The sequence below is a fragment of the Rhizophagus irregularis genome, chromosome 31 (assembly GCF_026210795.1).
Source record: "Rhizophagus irregularis chromosome 31, complete sequence".
NCBI lineage: Eukaryota > Fungi > Glomeromycota > Glomeromycetes > Glomerales > Glomeraceae > Rhizophagus > Rhizophagus irregularis.
The window spans coordinates 2,998,771-3,018,234 of NC_089459.1; the positions used below are offsets into that span (position 1 = coordinate 2,998,771).

The 19,464-nt window shown below is 32.2% G+C and overlaps 10 protein-coding genes across 10 annotated transcripts; 6 read left to right on the forward strand and 4 right to left on the reverse strand.

Annotated features, from left to right (window-relative positions):
- Nucleotides 1–727: 727 nt before the first annotated feature.
- Nucleotides 728–2,959, reverse strand: OCT59_022790 (uncharacterized protein; the record flags this gene model as incomplete). The annotated part of the gene is made up of 7 exons (XM_066144985.1): nt 728–1,050; nt 1,127–1,410; nt 1,570–1,713; nt 1,880–2,097; nt 2,164–2,228; nt 2,369–2,527; nt 2,659–2,959. The coding sequence occupies 7 exons, from the start codon at nt 2,957–2,959 to the stop codon at nt 728–730; spliced, it is 1,494 nt and encodes a 497-aa protein (XP_066006397.1).
- Nucleotides 2,960–3,774: 815 nt separating this feature from the next.
- Nucleotides 3,775–4,073, forward strand: OCT59_022791 (uncharacterized protein; the record flags this gene model as incomplete). Its single annotated transcript, XM_066144986.1, has 2 exons — nt 3,775–3,878; nt 3,944–4,073. 2 exons carry the CDS (start codon nt 3,775–3,777, stop codon nt 4,071–4,073), a joined length of 234 nt encoding a protein of 77 aa, XP_066006398.1.
- Nucleotides 4,074–5,197: 1,124 nt separating this feature from the next.
- Nucleotides 5,198–5,648, forward strand: OCT59_022792 (uncharacterized protein; the record flags this gene model as incomplete). The annotated part of the gene is made up of 2 exons (XM_066144987.1): nt 5,198–5,395; nt 5,502–5,648. 2 exons carry the CDS (start codon nt 5,198–5,200, stop codon nt 5,646–5,648), a joined length of 345 nt encoding a protein of 114 aa, XP_066006399.1.
- A 21-nt stretch (nt 5,649–5,669) lies between these two features.
- OCT59_022793 (uncharacterized protein) lies at nt 5,670–6,002 on the forward strand (the record flags this gene model as incomplete). The annotated part of the gene is made up of 1 exon (XM_066144988.1): nt 5,670–6,002. The coding sequence occupies one exon, from the start codon at nt 5,670–5,672 to the stop codon at nt 6,000–6,002; it is 333 nt and encodes a 110-aa protein (XP_066006400.1).
- A 444-nt stretch (nt 6,003–6,446) lies between these two features.
- OCT59_022794 (uncharacterized protein) lies at nt 6,447–7,564 on the forward strand (the record flags this gene model as incomplete). Its single annotated transcript, XM_025329605.2, has 4 exons — nt 6,447–6,531; nt 6,609–6,660; nt 6,860–6,960; nt 7,047–7,564. 4 exons carry the CDS (start codon nt 6,447–6,449, stop codon nt 7,562–7,564), a joined length of 756 nt encoding a protein of 251 aa, XP_025166332.2.
- Nucleotides 7,565–7,620: 56 nt separating this feature from the next.
- Nucleotides 7,621–9,888, reverse strand: OCT59_022795 (uncharacterized protein; the record flags this gene model as incomplete). The annotated part of the gene is made up of 2 exons (XM_066144989.1): nt 7,621–9,477; nt 9,556–9,888. The coding sequence occupies 2 exons, from the start codon at nt 9,886–9,888 to the stop codon at nt 7,621–7,623; spliced, it is 2,190 nt and encodes a 729-aa protein (XP_066006401.1).
- A 148-nt stretch (nt 9,889–10,036) lies between these two features.
- OCT59_022796 (uncharacterized protein) lies at nt 10,037–10,594 on the forward strand (the record flags this gene model as incomplete). Its single annotated transcript, XM_066144990.1, has 2 exons — nt 10,037–10,078; nt 10,187–10,594. The coding sequence occupies 2 exons, from the start codon at nt 10,037–10,039 to the stop codon at nt 10,592–10,594; spliced, it is 450 nt and encodes a 149-aa protein (XP_066006402.1).
- Nucleotides 10,595–11,242: 648 nt separating this feature from the next.
- OCT59_022797 (uncharacterized protein) lies at nt 11,243–12,013 on the forward strand (the record flags this gene model as incomplete). The annotated part of the gene is made up of 1 exon (XM_025311989.1): nt 11,243–12,013. The coding sequence occupies one exon, from the start codon at nt 11,243–11,245 to the stop codon at nt 12,011–12,013; it is 771 nt and encodes a 256-aa protein (XP_025166329.1).
- A 2,178-nt stretch (nt 12,014–14,191) lies between these two features.
- On the reverse strand, nt 14,192–14,671 carry OCT59_022798 (uncharacterized protein; the record flags this gene model as incomplete). Its single annotated transcript, XM_066144991.1, has 1 exon — nt 14,192–14,671. The coding sequence occupies one exon, from the start codon at nt 14,669–14,671 to the stop codon at nt 14,192–14,194; it is 480 nt and encodes a 159-aa protein (XP_066006403.1).
- Nucleotides 14,672–15,734: 1,063 nt separating this feature from the next.
- On the reverse strand, nt 15,735–17,211 carry OCT59_022799 (uncharacterized protein; the record flags this gene model as incomplete). Its single annotated transcript, XM_066144992.1, has 10 exons — nt 15,735–15,791; nt 15,901–15,934; nt 16,058–16,091; nt 16,268–16,294; nt 16,448–16,476; nt 16,556–16,575; nt 16,657–16,677; nt 16,870–16,890; nt 16,967–16,995; nt 17,148–17,211. The coding sequence occupies 10 exons, from the start codon at nt 17,209–17,211 to the stop codon at nt 15,735–15,737; spliced, it is 336 nt and encodes a 111-aa protein (XP_066006404.1).
- Between the last annotated feature and the right edge of the window lie 2,253 nt (nt 17,212–19,464).

Below are 19,464 nucleotides of genomic sequence, written 5' to 3' on the forward strand. Positions count from 1 at the left end.
AAAAATATTACACAGAATTTGAGGGTTATATAGTAAAATTAAAACATCTTAGTTCGCAAAACCCAGACAATCTTGAGAGTATTGAGGCTTTAATTCGTGATATCAAGGCCCAGAATGTAAGGAATAAATCAATTATAGAAGAATATGAAAAGGAACTGGAATCCAAGAAAAATCACAAATTCCAGACCAGATGCATCCAGATAGCTAAGGAAATTCTTAATGAGGAACCTATTATCGAATATCGCCCTCCTTTCCTGAATGGATTAGAGCTTGATGCTTTCTTCCAAAAATATCGAATCGCATTAGAGGTGCAAGGGGCTCAGCATCGGCTTTATAGTACTAGCTGGTATAAAGATGTTAAGAAACTCGAAGATATTGTTAATCGTGATCGGCAAAAAAGGTGCATTTGTCTGGATAGTGGAATTTTTCTTATTGAGATATGGTATGACCAAAACCCGGAAATTGTCATTCCAGAAAGGATACGAAAAATTAAGGAGTTTGTTTATCTAGCATCCAAAAGTTTTGATATCCTATAATCAAGTCTTCTTATAATATATGTAACTCTACGATCGATATTTGTGTGATTTTTTTGCATGTTACACCACGCTACTAAATAAAACAATACGACTTTATTTGGCAATCAATATTTCACAATGTTTATGCTAATTTACAGGAAGATATTATTTATTTACTATTAAAATAAGTTTCACTGTTTTTACTATTAAAACTAATATATAGCATTATTAAGTTTCACCCTTTTCATTCTTTGTGGCGAAGGATAAATATCCTCTTTTTCATCGTCATCATTACAAATAATGTACAAATTGTTCTGCTGTGCGATCATATGATTATTACATCTCTCAGATAATTTTTTCATTCCTTCGATCGCTCCAAGAATTCCACGTCGAAAAATTACCAAACCGATCAAATAGTTTTTCACAAGATTTTTATCGACTTGAGAATGAAGTGGTAATTGTATGTTCATCAATGTGGTGATTACTCCAAACCTGTACTTTGATTTGTCATAGTATAAAATTTTTAGATTGGTCCCTATTATTATTGTAATGGTAATTGTAATAAGCATAATACTAATTATGATAGCGAATGATCAATTAAAAGTTATTACCATATAGCAACATTCCAAAACGGGGTATATTTCGAACATCATCCATTAGATCGCCATCGGCAATATTGGAAAATTGGGAGACAAGTTTTTCTTTTGCTCGTCGTACACTTCGAGACATAAAATGAATTAATTTCCAACGATTGCCTTCGGTTCGAACAGTAGTAGATTGATATGGTGGACTGGCGGCCTCACCATACAAAAACTCATACAAAAAATCACCAATACGATACTGTGCTATCCAGTCTGGGATGTTTCGTGATTGGAATGTAGTTTGTTTCAGTTGCCTTCATTTGACTTAACCATATGTCATAGTCTAAGTCGACTTTTTCATTTCTCTCCTCTGAAGTCTTTCGAGTCCTTATGAATAAATTTTAGTAACATATAATTCTCATTAATTACATATTCACCATTATACTCATAACATATTTCATTAATTATATTACCAGTCTATTGCAATCTTTCCGTTTGAAACTTTAATTGTATTGTATAAAATATTATGCATAATCTCGTGAATATGTGTGTCTTCAAGGATCGAACAATCATCTTTTAGCTTATTTTGATATCGACCACGGTCCCACACTTCTTTTCTGTAAATTGATTTACATACATATATGATCAATGACATAAAAAGTGAAAATAATTTAGCGAATTGATACATACAAGGATTGGTACATAATTTTGATGTATTCGCACTCTTCTTACTGTCTTTCTAGAGTTTGAGGTTCCTAACCATTTAATAAGTTATCGATCCACTTTATGAATTCTGTCGTAAAACCCTTCCAATTTCGAACATTTTCATATTGGCTTGCTTCTTCCAGTAAAGATTTTGGTATCAAATCATTAATAATAGGATCAATTCGATCCAGGTCCAATATAAATGAGAGTAACGGGTTATTAAACGAGAGCTTGGCAAGGTCAATAGATTTCATTTTTTCTGAGATTCTGCATATAATTTCATAAGTAGATTCACTCTAAAAAAAAGATAACAAAAAGTGGATAAATGATGATAAGCATATGAACTTTTGAGGAGCACTTACAGCTAAAGTTTCATATCGATCTTTTACTTCTTGGAGTAGAATTTGATTATCTAGTTCTTCCTTTTCTTTTTGTTTGTTCCGTAAAATGGTTGATTTAGAGGGTCTTTTAGATCTTGAAGTTCTTGAGGATCTAGTATTACGGAATGAATAAGGTTGGCATTGCCCATGCTGAATAAAACTGTTTAAATACTAAAAATGTAGTAACCTTCATCTAAGACAGTTTCCATATTATGTTCCAAATCTTTTTTGAGATCATCCATGAAGTAGTAAAAGGTTATTCCGCCGGTATTGCTCATCACACCCTTCCATAACGTCTGAACTTCTTGAGAGTCTTTCTCTTCCTGGTGATTATTAAGAGAAGAAACTTACATCAAGAGAATTTTAAGGGACGACAACGCAAAGCAAGTCAATACTGGGATCCCCTCGATCACGACGAAAGCAAGCCATACTAGGATCCCAAAAGAGATACTACAATCAAATTCGACAACCAAATACCTGGGACCACAAGCAAAGCAAGCTGTACTAGGATCCTCTTGGGATCACGAGTAAAGCAAGCTGTACTAGGATCCCAAAAGAGATACCATACCTGAGATTCAATGAGTTCACTCCATTTTTCTCTTAAATCTTCATTAACAACTTGGTCCCGAAGGTAAAGATTTAAATTTCGACAATACAACTCAAACTCTTCTTTCTTCGATTTCCAACTCGGTCTCTCATTCTCATATAATAATTTAAAACATAAAAAATTTAAAAATGAAAAAGAAGATGGGTTTTGCTTTTTAAAATAATCGTTCATGTTAAAGAAATATGTTTTAAAATTTTTTTTTCGCGACACTTAAATTAAAATATAAGAAGTCACGTGGATGTACGCGTTTTCACGTGAAAGTGTTTTGATTACATGCGTGATACATATGACGTAATTATTAGAAGGGAAATCTTATGTTACACTTATATTAATTGGTCAGCTTTATAATAGACCTATAATGACGTATATGTGTCACTTATCATTTTACCAACTTTCAGATAGCATGAGCGAAATTCAATTTGACCCTGATGGTTACACAATTATTTATATTAAATTTACAGTACAATATATATCGGTTATATAGTAACACTAATTTTTAGTATCGACAAAACCTTTCTCTAGCATGTTTACTTTCGTTTACTTTTCCCTGATCCAGTCTGATCCAGTGTTTGAAGGTTTTAGCTATAGAGCATATAATACTAATATTTAATGGGATAGGAAGTTAATAGTTTTGTGTTTAATAAAAACAACCTGTTTGCTACCAGAACTTTTCCAAAACATTCTTCTATTGCTGTTTTATCATTTTGAGCAAGGAGGCTTCAGTTTGAAAGGTTGCCTTATAGACAAAGTTTTAACGTGAGAGCATATTGTAAAATACTACCTATATCATGTTTTTTTGTTACAAATCACAAGTTTTATTAGTATTATTTATTATAACTATGTAATTACTTCTGCTGTTAATAAAAAATAACGTAAAATTTGTAAGGCAAGATAAATCATGTGACTATCAACCAATTATAGCTTGTGTCTGGTAATCCAATCAGAGATAAATTTGCTCATGCTCTTTCAGATGAACTTTTAAAAATATGATTAAGGGAAATCGAAAGGCTGACGAGGCATTCGATGCTGACTATGATTATGTCTATGGTATAGTCAGTACTGGTACTTTACAACACCAAGAGCACCTATAGTACGAGCAGGACTGAGTATTGACAGAAAACACTCTCGAGAATCCAACCGAATTGCGCAAGAAAGTGAAGAGGATTTAGATGTCAGTGACAAACCCACATTTAAGAAGCGTCGCGTGGAAGAAATGAATATGGTGAATGTGATAGAGGTTATTATTATCGTGACGGAAGATACGAAAGAAAAACCTTTCCAATAATGAGTTCTATTATCTCTCTGGTAACCGAATTATTGGGCGAATCAATTACTCACATTTACTGAATTATGCGAAATCGGTATATTTCTTTTTTTTCGAATCACGTGGGTGGCTTAGCCAAGCATATATCATGCGCAGTAAGGGCTGAACGAAAAATTTATATGTTTCTGCAGTGCTCCTATTTTTAGGTCTAGATGTGCTATTTTCGTAATAATGGTTAATATATGCTATTTTTGTAACAATGAAGCCAGGGTCAAAATCTCATGAAATACCGTTATATTATTGCAAATCTATGGGGAAGTAGATCGTGGGTCTTTTAGAACTGGGATCAATAAATAATTAATCCGGTAATGATATTCACTTTTCCGGAAAGTTCTGGCATAATTTTACCTATCATGTTTTTTTTGCTCGAAAGTTCTGGCATGATTTCCATTTGTGGATTGATTTGAATCAGCCATTTGCAGATCTACATTATTTAATTAGTTTATTGGGATTAGCACAATGATGGGATGGATAAACACCACCTTTCTTTATTAGTATAATTTTTGACAATACCTGAAGCCGTAATTCATAAGATTTCGATTTAACATAATTATTAATCTGCCATTAAGGCGCTTTGCTAGGCGCTTCGCAGATCTTCAGACAAACGGTACATTTTTATTTAACATATTGGGATTAGTACAATGACGAAATAAGGGGTCCAGGTACGTAATTACTTGTGAATAAATATTATTGGTTTGAAGTCTGGTTGAAGTCTGGTTGAAGTCGGGTTGAGACTGCGCTTCAGAAAGTAAACTCTCATTAACCACACTTTTTTCTCATATTTATTCGAGAGTAGAAAAGGTACCAGGGCAAACAAGTTTGATATGTTATCTTCCGCAGATTGATAAGTAAAGGAAGCTATAAATAGTGGAACAAAAACGAAAAATGTGAAGTCTGGTTGAACTCTGGTTGAACTATGGTTGATGTACAGTTGATGTGCAGTTGATCTCCAGTTATACCAAATGAAAACCCCCTTTTATGTAACAATGATCTGCTGAAAGCGCTAAAGGCAGACTATATAAACAACCTATGATTCATGCTCACGTCCAACACCCCATCTCAAAAAAAATTCTGTTGTTGAAAAAATGGCTGAATGGACTGATCCACAAATTCGTACTCTTATTGACGAACGTAGAACCAGAAACGATGAGTTTCATAACCTTGGAAGGAATCAGAAAATCTTCTGGAATAGTATTGCTGATAAAATCAATCAAGAGAATGGGACATCATTCAACGGCCACCAATGTAAAGAAAAATTCTCGAATCTTGTCTGGGATTATAATGTAAGTTATCACTGTATTGAGAACTATGTGGTGGATAAATCCACCTGTCCCCTCCTATATGTGGTCACTACGTGTCCAGTTCTAACATTGATCATATTATTGTTAGGCTATGTGTGATTTTATGTCTGGTCGTAAATCTAGTAGAAGTCGGCTGGGTGTACAATATTTTGATGAATTTCGTACACATTTTTGGGAGAGACCTGAGGATGAATTTGATAGGGTCCGCAGTATTAATACTTTTAACCAAAGATGAAGTAGAGGAAGTGGAAATATTATGCCTATACCGTCTACCAGAGAAGTTGAACGCGAATTGAGATCTTCCAAAAGACGATTAAGTCGAAGTCCATCTATTAGTCAAAGTCAATCACCATCTATTGGACGAAGAAGTCGAAGACAATCGCCACCCGTTAGACGAAGACACTCAGTAATTCTGCCTGTTAGCTCGTTAACCACCAACGATGAAATGGATATTTCCGATACAAAGCAGTTGGTTGGCCAGAGAAGAACTTCCACGCATGAAGAACTGTCCTTATCACTTCATCTACCACCATCTTATGATATTGCCACTGCCCAAGAATCGTCAAATGTGAGGGGTAATATACAATAACTACATTAGCCATTATGGTGCTTTGCTAGGCTCTCCCGCACAATACTGTTATTGTTCCATTAATTAGTGTATTTTTTCTATACTGTGCTATTATACCATGAATGTACTTTGAAAAATATAATAAAGAGCTTTACTTTGTTTCGTGAGTGTTTTGTGCCCCCCTTGATCTTTGAGATAACATAAATACTCTCAAACAAGATATTCATTAAAAGCGCGTTTAATGGTGGCTTAGATACTGCGCAAAATCTGATTGGCCGATCATTTCGTGATTTATCGAAACCACTCAGCGCCATGAAAGTGCCAGGGAAGTGTCGTGGAACTGTCGTGGAACTGGTGGAGATCTCATGTGATACAAATTTTATAGTTTAGCCGTCCATGGTGATCAGGTTTAATTTAACTGAATCATGACATCATATCTATTTTCACTCGAACAATCGAATAAAAATGAATCTTATATCATATCGGCTTATTATCGGAATTGGACCAAAATTAAGGCCCCAAATTACTATTAAAATTGCATGTGACCATCGTAAATGTTACACAACAATCATATGTCAAGCGTTAGACTCTCTCACCGAAAAACCCTAAAAAAAAAAAATTTAATAGTAACTATCGCGTCAAACCAATCTCCTCCCTACGAAACCAATCTCCTTCAAAGGTAAATTATGTTGAGTGTACTATTCTATTTCTATATACAAAAAAATATTTTTTAACTTTATTTAAACTACATTTAGTAATTCAAAAGTAGTTTGCTTGTAAAATTTTTGTTATTTGTAAATTTCGCGTATTAATTTGAATAAAGTTTACAACAGTGTTTAATATTTTTAATTAATAAAGTGTTTTTTTTTATATTTTAGGTATGGTAATATGAATCAAGCTGTAGTTTCTACCGGTGCTCTTCCACCTTCAACAACAACTCAAATAACAACTCCAACAACTAATGATTCAAAATTTGAATGTAATATATGCGGGAAACTGTTTAAAAAAAGAGGGGATTGACTAGACATTTAAATACTATTATAAAATACAACTCTTTACGTCCAGATATTGATGCTTTACCTGATAATACCGTACACCAATTTAAAGCCATCTTAGTTCACTATATTCGCAAAAGATTACCAAAAGGATATAGGCAATTAGGAAAACAAACAGTTTCTATTCCCGCTACTGAAAGTCAGTTTTATGCAGTATTTAAAAACTATATACATTACTACTCTGCTACAAAGGGTATTTACAAGTGTATATTTCGTGGAGGTTCATCAAATCAAATATTAGCAAATATTCTAGAGATGGAAGGTTGGGAGACTAAATTTTACGATCAACGGCAATGTACTTATGTTGTACTTTGTGATGATGACAATAATATTGAAGATGGGGACGAAAATCCTATTACAGCTGCATTAACTTATGAAACAATTAAAAAATTACGCAAACCAAAATGCGTACGTGGTCAATTAGTAGTAGAATGGAAAAAACAAAAAAATACTGATTTTAATGGTAATTTCACTCACGCAGGTCACATTTATTTTCATTTTTACAATAGCCAGGCTATGATTGAATAAAATAGATTATTTGAACACGAAAAAAACAGTATCAAAGTATATTAAGCATTTTCATTCTAATTATTTTCAGCTTTAATATGAATTTTATGAGGTTTTTGAGAGTTTAAGGAAACATTATGGTAATTGTAAAAAAGAGATCGATTTTCATGTTCTAAGATCTCAATAATTGCTGATGACTTGGATTTTCTACCTCCATCTTTCATTGTTTTACGAAAAAAATAAGAAACTTGCTGATGATTTTTTTTTTCCACTGCACTACATGAAAATGACTTTAATCCCCATTTTTGATGAATTGTCATAAATTCAGAAACGTGATGGACTAACACATGAATGTAAGGTGTCATATCATTAGGTTTATAAAGACCTTTTTTGAATCCTTGAGTATTTGGAATACCTTCAGATGGCGTTAAGAATAAAGTAAGCCAATTCTTTGCATCATTTTGAAATTCTTCAGCATTTGTTTTTTGGTCCTTCATTTTTATGTAGAGTTCATAAAATTTATTCCATAGATTTTGTATCATATTAGCGCGTTGTCTTGAAAGAATTTTTGATAAATCAAAGAATTGTAATACTTTGATCTTATCATTTCCCATTAATGATGTGTAGCTCCAAGTTTTAGATTCTTGAATTTGCCAGAATTGAAACTTAACTTTAATTCTTTTCATTTCCTCTACAATTATCTTTCGTGCAGTATCATTAAACAAACCATATTCTGTTAATTCTGCTATCACAAGACTCCATAAACGATCAGTAATTCTAAGCATAATGTGCAATTCATCAGGAACCCAGTGATTAAGAGGTATCATATCAAAAAGTGGGTTTCTTATATGTCCTTTATAGTAATTATTTTGTTCAACTAACTTATCTATTTCTTTATTAATCTTCCATTCTTTTGATAGATCTCCTTGTTGTGATTTATCAATTGTACACCAAGGGCAGAAATTTTTGCTATGAGCGCTATTAAAACCCAAACAGATTGCTAAGAACTTCCAGTCGGACGAAAAATAAAATTGAAAATTCCACTTTACATTATCAATTACCAGTCCTTCTTTTAAATTTCTTAGATCATGGCAGAATTGGGTCATTGCATTTGATAGAGAGTTGTAATCTTCACATCCAGGATAGAGTATGGTCGTATAATGATGATCTGGTTTGTGTGAAGTATTTTTATCATCTAAAATAGCCACTGTGATGATTACATGTTTTACTTTCCTTCCTACGTTTCGCCCATCTCCAGAGATTCGAAGATTAATTATGGGCTGATCTGGATTCAAGATGCCTTTTTGAACAAGGTTAGGAACCAAATAATACAATATATTATTAATATTTCTATAGCCACCTTTACCAACTGCATTAATTACTTCTTGTGTTATAGATTCATCATCTATATCTACTCCTTCGGATTCATCCACTTGACTTTTAGTATTTATATCTACTATTGTTATTGGTATGAGCTGGACCATTATTTCATTTATATTTATACGTTCTTTAGATATTTCTCCTTCACGTGGTAGGTTATATTCTATAGCATATAGACGTCTATAAGAATCTCTTGGAATATTGCCTTCATCTAATGCTCTAACTATTGATTCAAGTTTTTGTTTTTTTTTAGTTTTATCTTCATTCTTGTAACTGATATTAAAAGTATGTTTTTTATTAACAGAATAACATATACTTTCCAATGCTGGTACGTCTTCCAAATTATATAGCTTCTGTGTTTTTTCGTTGAATTCAGCTAATATATGTTTTCCAATACTCATAGCATGTTTTGTAAGGGTGGAATTTCCACATTGGTCAATTGGTTTTAATATATGTGCACGTCGCTTGCCTTCTCTTGCCATTTCTAATGTTTTGAGATGAAGACCAAACAAATAAATTCCTGATGTTTTTGTTTTTTTTAAAGATGTATATTCCTGAAATAAATATTTTAAAGTTAATTTATAAATAGAAAAAAATAGAAAAACTAAAAAAAAATAATTTAGTGTACAAACTTTATGAAATAAATTTGTAACATCCGTCGCACTTCTAACTGAAGATACTACATGTTCAAAACACTTTCCAAACCAGATTTGAAAAACTGGTTTATTATCAATGTAATTAATAAAACACTGAACAACACATCGATTATTACTTCTACCCCAAGTTGTTTCTACCATATAATCATCAGGGATTCGATATTTATTAGGAGGAAGAGTGTACGCTAATAAAGATTTATTAGGATACGTTCCTTCTTTTATAATTTTATATGAAAAACTATGTCCTGATTTTTTAAAATTAATAATTGAGTCAAAGGGGTAATTATGAATTTCTTGTGTGTCAGACATTTGCAAATTAGAAGCTAGGAATAATTTTTTAAACTGCGTAATTATTTTACAAAGTTTCGTGAATTTTTTTTTTTTGCATAAAATTTGTGTTACAGATTAGATCGACCAATAAAATGGTTTGATGTAGTGTTACCATATCCAATTTAACATGACCGTCATTTGGGGTTACATCTTAAAAATTGGGGTTAGAGTTAAGATCCGCGCATATGTTTATTAGAGTATACTAGTGCTAAATCAGCTATAAAACAATAAAATCGCTATAATTTGATATAAGTCTTATTTATTGTGCATATTCAAGTGTATTAATAAGATAAGTGTGATTAAATCTCCATTAGGCGATGGTTTTGAGGGTACTTATGAGGAGCATGTCGAATATATTGGTTTGCGCTTTATGATGGATGGTGAAACACCATCTGAATGGAGAAATAGGATTTGGGATCGCCTAATGTATTTTCGAAATAAAAAATACTGTACATATGGTGAGAAAGATTATTTCTGTGCTCGCAAAGCTTTGCCTGTTGATGGACAAAAATTATTCCCGAAATGTGGAATGGCTATCTGCTACTCATGCAATAAACTGGTGTATCTTGGAATAGAACACTTGTCAGTTGGTGAAAGATCTGTTTATAACGGATTGGAGGGTAAGTTCATAACTGAGAGATTCAGAAATATTAGCTTTAATGGAGAACATTGGGGTATATATTAACATTGGGCCACAGCTTGTACCGGAAATAAGTTTTGCAAATTAAATTTCGAAGAATATATGGAAATAAAACAGCTGATCCTTTTGGACAAATGGGTGGCATTCCATCAATATGATTTGCAAATGAATCAATTTGGTAAATTTAGGCGCAGAGAACCATACACTATTATAACTGATAATAATTATATTAAAGATAAATTCGGCATCTATGCTGAAAATAAACTATATAGTTATACTTTATGATTAGAAAATATTTCAAGAAGGATTAGGCGTATCAGACAGAAACGTGCCTAGCTTCATTGATGTTGATGAGTACTGGGCTTCTGTGCGAAAAATGCAAGGAGATAGACTTGACTGAACATTAATATTATTCTTCTCAACTATATTTAGCCAACATAACATACTTTTTTTGTGAAATGATAGCTATATAAATCTGCATGTATGGTCGCCTAATGAGTTGTGAAATGTATTACCTGCATAATTTATGCATCGCTGTACATATATAAAATTAGCTTAGCCTGAGAGATGACCCTATATAAATTCCAATCGAATAAAAATGAATCTGATATTTATTAGAGTATAATATTGCTAAATCAGCTAAAATTTGCTAAAAACACTATAAATCAATAAAATCAGTATATTTTGCTAATTATGTCAGTTATTACCTTAGAAAGCGCTATTGGTGTCAAAATGATTATTGACAAAAAAGAATGGCGACTACCTAAGCCTGTTAGTAACCGTCCTGGATATGATATGGAATATTATAGAGTATATCTCGGGAATTACTTTGGTAACATGAATATCAAAAAATTCCTTGATAATGAAAAACTCTATGACAGCCTATTAATAATGAGAAAAGAGGAGTCTCCAATACAGTGGGAATTACGAGTTAAAACTACCCTTCAATCTTTATTGTCCCAAAAAGAATATAGCATATACCATACCTTCTGCTTGTTTGCAGGATATGGTGAAGTTGAGTTTGATAAATCATATCATGAATACTATCGTTCCAAAATTCACAAAAATAATTTGGCAATCTGCTTTCGTTGCTGGAAACCATTTCAAGTTAATGAAATAAAGCCAACCAAATCATACCACCATGTATGGCATAAATTTATTGAATTGATTGAAGTTAAGGATATGATGCAGAGACATTGGGACCAAGAATGTTCCGATCCTTTAAGTGATCTTGGACGTGCAAGGGTTAAGCAACAAGCTTTTGATAAATTTAAGGAAAATGATCCGATAGGTGTTTACTGTAATAAACTACGACCTTCTCTTAATAAGTACCAGGATTCTGTAAGGGATGAGCCACACTCGTCAACTCCAAACATACTATTTATCTCGTCTCGGTATGCAAAACAGCCAAAAGGCACTGCGTTGAGATTGAGGGATGGAACAGTAATCATGATATCTAACTAACTTGACTGAGTGCCAGATTTCGGGATACTACTGGCAGGTGTTGCGAAATTATAGATGAGCCTATTCTTTCATAGAAACATTGTATATTTTTCCTATATCAATAAAGTGCCCTGGTGGCCGATTAATTTTACATATTCATCTGTATTTTTTTTTTCTTGTAAAATTCTCAAAATTTTTCTTAATAAAATTTCTGAATCTATAAAATTCTCAAAATTTTTTATTATCTATAAGAAATGACTGGTATACTAACACCATCTTTTCACGTATATTACTTAAAGCAACTTAACCAGCTCCCTTGTTCCATCAAAATAGATGTATGGCGACGTCTTACTTCACGAAAACATCCATTATCAATGGAACAGGCAAGTAGTATCCATCCCGAAGTGGAAGATTTGTTAAATAAGGCGGTTGGAAATTATATTAAGCAAAAAGAGCGTCAGAAGATGAAGCCTATTACTAGCGACTGTGAAACTTTGCTAAGGCAAGAAAATGAGGAATTGTGTATATCAAAGCAGGTATTGGAAAAAAGATTGAAGAGTTTCTCGAATTGCAAGAGCAGTATAAGTCTCGTGAGGTAGCTATGACCAGGTCTTTGGAAGAGAGTGGTGAGAAAGTTGTCCAATTATCAGATTCGGTAGCTTTTTTCAAAAGTATAATTCCTAATACGAAAAAGGCCATTGCATCAGCAGAAAAGTCTATTGATGTATTAGAGAATAAATGCCGGCATCTGGAGGATATTATTTCTGCTAAGGATAGAAAAATTGTCTCTCTTGTTGATCAGATCCTTTCCAATACGAAGCATAGTGATATAACTATAGAGCCAAAAATATATTCCAGCACTTATGAAAGGAATTTATGGGCAAAGAGGCATAGTGAATCTAAACATGATCTAGAAACCAGGAAAAAATATACATTTCGTCCTTAGTACCTAAGAAAATTCTATTCATTAGTGAGAATTTGATCCCATCCTAGCTGTATCCTGTGCGGATGTTCGCGAGGTACAGTTAAATCAAAAACAATGAATTTATGTTCACATAAAGCCTTGTCAATAATCTTAATCACACTACGCCAGTCATTAGCATATTGGCGCACAATTCAGACTAGCTCATCCATAGTGCATGACCTATTGAATAGGCAGACGTGTGAGAGATTTTTTCGTATTATTTTTGGGCAGTCAAAGTAACTCTGGGATACATATATCGAACTGATGTTATAATGGTGTCCCTCAACAAAATAAGGGACGATTTTCTCCTGCACTTTTTTCAGATCAGCACATACATCTTCAAATATAGGTACTGTAGCTCTATCCAGAGAAAATGAATCCATCTTAGGGATTTTATCAGGCTTCATAGCCAGGAATGAAATATTTTCACGATATGGCTTTGAACTATTTGCAATTATCTGATATGCTGATTTAAGGTATATATATTTTGGCTCCTTAAGATTGTGGCCGATGAGTAGCAAATCATCACACTTGATATAGCGTGTCCCTCCTTTCTTCCCATTAAGTATCTGATAAAGCTTATTTCCGAGCATGAGATTAAGAACCTCATTAGTTTTTCCTGAATTGGTACGGCCACAGATTAGCAAAGTGAAAGGCCATTGGGGAACACTCGAATGTCCATTATATTTTTTGGCATCTTTAATCTCATTAATATGATATACAAGCCTATCAACTGGCTCAAGTTTTTTTATTTTCATGCTAAGCTAACTATTAATAATAATATACTAAAAAAGGTCACTTTTTATTCCTTCGCCTCTTTCAAGAACCCTTTCTCGATTAGAATATGTCTGATATAGGACAGGAGATCAGCTGTATAGGGAACTTCGATAAGGCATATATCTTGCTTCTTGCAAATATCCCGCTTTTTCTGATCACGCATATTTTGTGATTTTAGATTTTCATTCTCCCAGTGATAGAAACTATTGTGATGATAGTGTTGAGGACCTTGGAATTCGAATGCAAGACACAATTCCTTATTATATCCATCTAAGTGTAGCCCATCTAAGAACTTAGCCCTACATAGTGGGAATTTCTTGCCTAGTAGATCCTCAAAAATATATCGACACTTGCGTTCACCGCTTCTATGATGGCATAGAGAACACTATTCAAACTTCTTCATGATATATTTTAGTGGATATTTCACAAGACCAAAAATATATATTATGATCATTTATTCATCCGGTCTTTCCTAGACATTGACTACCACGTCTTCTGGCATAATCGATAGCCCGATCTACCTCTTTATTAGTGATATAGGCAACATGCACAGATAATATGCTTTGGGATGGATACCCAACTTTTTCTGGATTGGGAATTAATATAAGTTCTTCTCTCACAAATCCGCGAGATGGTGTAAATTCCCCATTGATATAATATAAAACTGGTTCATTCTTTATGATAACCACTTTTCGGATTTTATGAAGACTTGGACTGAATGTAGGGTCAGTTACCCTTTTCTGACTTTCCATACCTTTTTCCCATTCCGCATTGGCAAGTAGGTAGCGGACAGTATTCCCTTTCTTTAATTTTATTTCATCTTTTCCAACTGGATGCTTATATTTTGTGGATGGTTTAGATTTGACTCGCTCTAAAGCAATGGCTTTCACTGGCTCGAATCCCCACTTTTCTGATCCTGGTTCTCGAATAAGGCGCATGGGATAATTATTTAGATAATCAATAACTACTGGTATATATCTACTATATATATATATATATAACCCACGCTCTTATTAATCGAGGATCAGAAGTTATTGATTTAATAGCATACTGGATTTTGTATAGAATTTTTGAGAGTGTTTGGTTGAAACGTTCCACAAAAGCAAGTCCTCTACATCAGGAAATTTTTTGGGGTGCAGATTTGCGCAGATCTGCAGGTGACATTTTGTGCAGATCTGCGACCTTGTCGGCAGTCTTTGAAAAAAAAATTCATCAAAAACTGCGCAGAATTTCAAGAAAATAAAGTTCTGCGAAAATCTTCAAAATTAAATCTGCGAAGAATTTCAAGAACTAAGTTCTGCAAGAAATTCAAGAACAAAATTCTGTGAAAAAATTCAAGGACGAAGTTCTGCAATAATTCACAAAAAAATAAATTATTTACTAATCGTCACAGTCATTATATATTGTATTTTTTATTATGTATTTTTATTTACTAATAAATTTGTCAAATAAAATTGCAAAATTGAATATAGCTAAATAAATTTATAAAGTTAAAGAATTTCAAATATAACTAACTGAAATTAATAAAATACAATATAAAAATTGAGAAAAAAAACCCAATATATGCCAACTTATTAAAATATAATCATCTTTCAAATGTATTTTAATGACGTTGACAGCGCATATATCTAAAGTATTCATCCAAAATTTAAAGAACTTTGAAGAATACCTTCAAAATTCTCTTCAGATATCATCTAAAAAGTTGCAAAGCTACAAAAAAAAGAGAAAAAAATTAATTTCGTTAAAAAAAAAATTTTATTAAAAAAAATAAAAATTTAAAGAACTTCGAAGAATACCTTCAAAGTTCCATTCAGGAAACACCCAGAAAGCTATAGACCTACAAAAAGAGAATACCTTAGTAAAGTTTCATTAGAAAAAAAATTAAAAAAAATTGAAGTTTCAAAAAGAAATGAAACTTTTCAAAACTCACCTATCCAAAGGTCGCAACCGATACCAACAAAATATAGAAAAAAAATTGAAAAAAATTGAAGTTTCGAAAAGTTAATGTAACTTTTGAAACTTACTACAGGTTTCGTTTCCAAAGGTTGCAACTGATACCTACAAAATAAAGAGAAAAAATTAAAAAAAAATTAAAGTTTCGAAAAGTAATGAAACTTTTTGAGAAAAAATGAAGTTTTGAAAAGTAATGTAACTTTTCGAAACTTACCACAGGTTTCGTTTCCAAAGGTTCCAACCGATACCTACAAAATAAAGAAAGAAAATTAAAAAAAAAATTAAAGTTTTGAAAAGTAATGATACTTTTCAAAACTTATCTATTCAACCAATACGTTTTGAAAAGAACGAACAAAACTTTTCGAACTCACTTATTCAAAAATCCCAATTTCCAACTGATGATACCTACAAAATAGAAAAATAAAGATAAGAAAAAAAAATAAGTTTTGAAAAGAAGGAACGAAACTTTTCGAAACTCACCTATCCAAAAATCCCAACTGATACTTACAAAATATAGAAATAAAGTTAAAAAAAATAAAATTTGAAGTTTTGAAAAGAATATGATTCTTTTCAAAACTTACCATCCAAATGTCCTCGCCAACCGATATCTACAAATAAAGAAAAAAATTTAAAAAAAAAATAATAGAGTTTTGAAAAGAAGAACAAAATTTTCAAAACTTACTACTCTAAAGATCCCAACCAATACCTACAAATAAAGAAAAAAATCAAAGTTTCAAAAGAATGAAACTCTTGAAACTTACCGATGCAAAGTGAAGGGTCTCGCCGATACCTAAAAAAATAAAAAATAAAAAAAATATTAAATTTTTTAAAAAAAAATGAAGTTTCGAAACGAAACTTTCAAAACTTACATGAAGGGTTTCGCCGATACCTAAAAAAAAGAAATAAAAAAAAATATTAATTTTTTTTAAAAAAAACGAAGTTTCAAAAAAATGAAACTTTCGAAACTTACGTGAAAGGGTTTCACCGATACCTAAAAAAAAGAAATAAAAAAAAATATTAATTTTTTTTTAAAAAACGAAAGTTTCAAAAGTTTTAAGAATGAAACTTTTTGAAACTTATGTGAAGGGCGCCGATACCTAAAAAAAATAAATAAAAAAAATATTAATTTTTTTTAAAAAAATAAAGTTTCGAAAGTTTAAAGAATGAAACTTTCGAAACTTACCGTGAAGAATCTCACTGATATCTAAAAAAATAAATAAAAAAATATTAAAAAAATCTTTTAAAAAAACAGTTTCGAAAGAAAAACTTTCAAAACTTACCAATCCAAAGCGAAGAGTCTCACCGATACCTAAAAAAAATATTAGAAAAGATAAATTTTTTAAAAAAACTTTTTTTAAAGCTAAAGATTATCATTCAGCACACAAACCATAATTGACTAGTCTGATCAACTTTATCGATTTCTGGTTTATATCCGATTGGTAATGATTACTGTAATAATACGAACTGACAAATATACTCCAACAGGACCCCGATATATAGTAACAAAAAGTAATGCATTTCGCATTATTTTAATATTTTTTAATAGGAAAAAAGTGCGAAATGCACTACTTTAACAAAAAATGGTGAATTTCGCACCATTTTATTAAGAAAAAAAGTGTGAAATGCACCATTTTAATAAATAATGGGTGAGTTTCGCACCATTTAATTAATATTTTAATATAAAAAAGTGCAAACGCACCATTTTAACAAAAAATGGAGAGTTTCGCACCATTTTATTAATATTTTAATAGAAAAAGTGCGAAACACACCATTTTAACAAAAAAATAGAGAGTTTCGCACCATTTTATTAATATTTTAATAGAAAAAGTGCGAAACGCACCATTTTAATAAAAAAATGGAGTTTCGCACCATTTTATTAATATTTTAATAGAAAAAGTGCAAAACGCACCATTTTAACAAAAAAATGGAGAGTTTCGCACCATTTTATTAATATCTTACTAATAGAAAAAATGTGAAACGAATTATATTAGTAACAAAAATTTTTTTGAACTAAGATTTGGATTTGCATAGTGTTACTATGAAAAAAAAGTTGTGTAGAGTTAATATCATAGTAAATGCATGCCGATCATTTGTGAGTTATATTAGTATTATTCGGGGTTCTACTCCAACCGGCAATTGTGTTAAATTAATTAGAGTTAATCAAAATGATAAAATTGCTGATATTTCAATGAAAAATAAAAGCAAAAATCTGCAAAATCGCAGATTACCGCAGAATTTTTCTAATAAATCTGCAGAAATCTGCAAAATTGCAGAATTTTGCTGATTTATAGATAAAAATATTCAATTATCTGCGAAGTTGCAAAATTCGCAGAACTTCACAGAAATGCGTCAAAAAAGTGCAAAAAAATGCAGAGATCTGCTAATTTCGCAGATCTCTGCAGTTCTGCACCCCAAAAACTTTCTCGATGTATGTCTATATGGGCCAATTACTCGACGAATTATAACATTGTGCTCTTGCATTAGTCGGGAAGTCTTGCCCATAAACTCACAGCTTCTGTCGCATTGTAAAAGTTTTGGCCATGTCAATGGATTATTTCGATTCCCATATATTTTCCTAAATGCTTTAGCAACCTCAGAACTTTTCTTCGATCTAAGTGGAACTGAAGCTTTGTATCTGGAGGCACAGTCTATTATATTAAGCACTGCTTTATATTTTTTACCTCTATAACAATCATGTGTATATCGAACTGATGTACGCAATTGGGACGTGTTATTCGCCTATAGCTGACTTTAGGGATGTATTTTGGAGAGGTTTTATTAATTTGGTATGACTCTTGATTTTCTAAATAATTTTACATTCACTTAGGCGGAATTGGTGCCCCTCTTTTTTACATGCATCTCTTAATGATTTGGGATTAGAATGATAGCCAGTTGGGCGATAATATATTCCACGCAATATGATATTTTTTCAATTCTCGGCTCAATAGGGTCTATCAAGATTTGTGGTTGGCTCATTCTGATTCTCTTTTACAATCACAAAAAAGAATGGCATTTTGGAGGCCCATCCAAAGCAGAGAAGAACATGTGAAGAATATAAAGCTGAGCTGGAGGAGGAGAACTACCATCTTCGTAGTGAATTGCAAGCAGAAGTTGATAGTAACTGCCAAAATGAAAAGCAGATCAGGGAGCTGGAACGTAAATGTGTCTATTGTGAACAAGAAATCAAACTCTTAACGGTGAGATAGAATGTCATGAGAATGCTTCGAAAAAGGAGATAGCAGAGCTAAAATCCAAAATCTCCAGCCTAAAAAAGCAACTATATCAAGCTAAGAAGGATATTCGTAATAATGAAAAACATATTTCATATAACGAGTCGATTAGTGATTCCGAGCAGGTAGAGAAATTGCGATGCCGGATCAGGACTATCTCATCACGAAAAAAATTCACCAGAAAGAGGTAATTCTGCTGACTTGTATAATTCTGATGATAATATGGCCGGCAATCACAGAGTTAGCAAATGCTATAGATGGTTATCTGAATAATAGGACAACGAACAGAGATATTCTAATAGACCAAATAAAAAGGGCGACAAGGCAGATACGTTGAAAAGAGAATAATTTGCATCAGGATTTAGTACGTGACGAAGGCGCTATGATGCAGAAGGTGAGCGAGATTTTGCTATTACGCGAAGAGATCTTGCTGAAGGTGGGATGGTTAATGTTATTGGTGATCTCCATCGGTTGCGGACTAATGCTCAAAACCAGGTAAATAGAATGATAGGTAATATAGCAAGAAAGCTAACTCGTATAGGTGTACT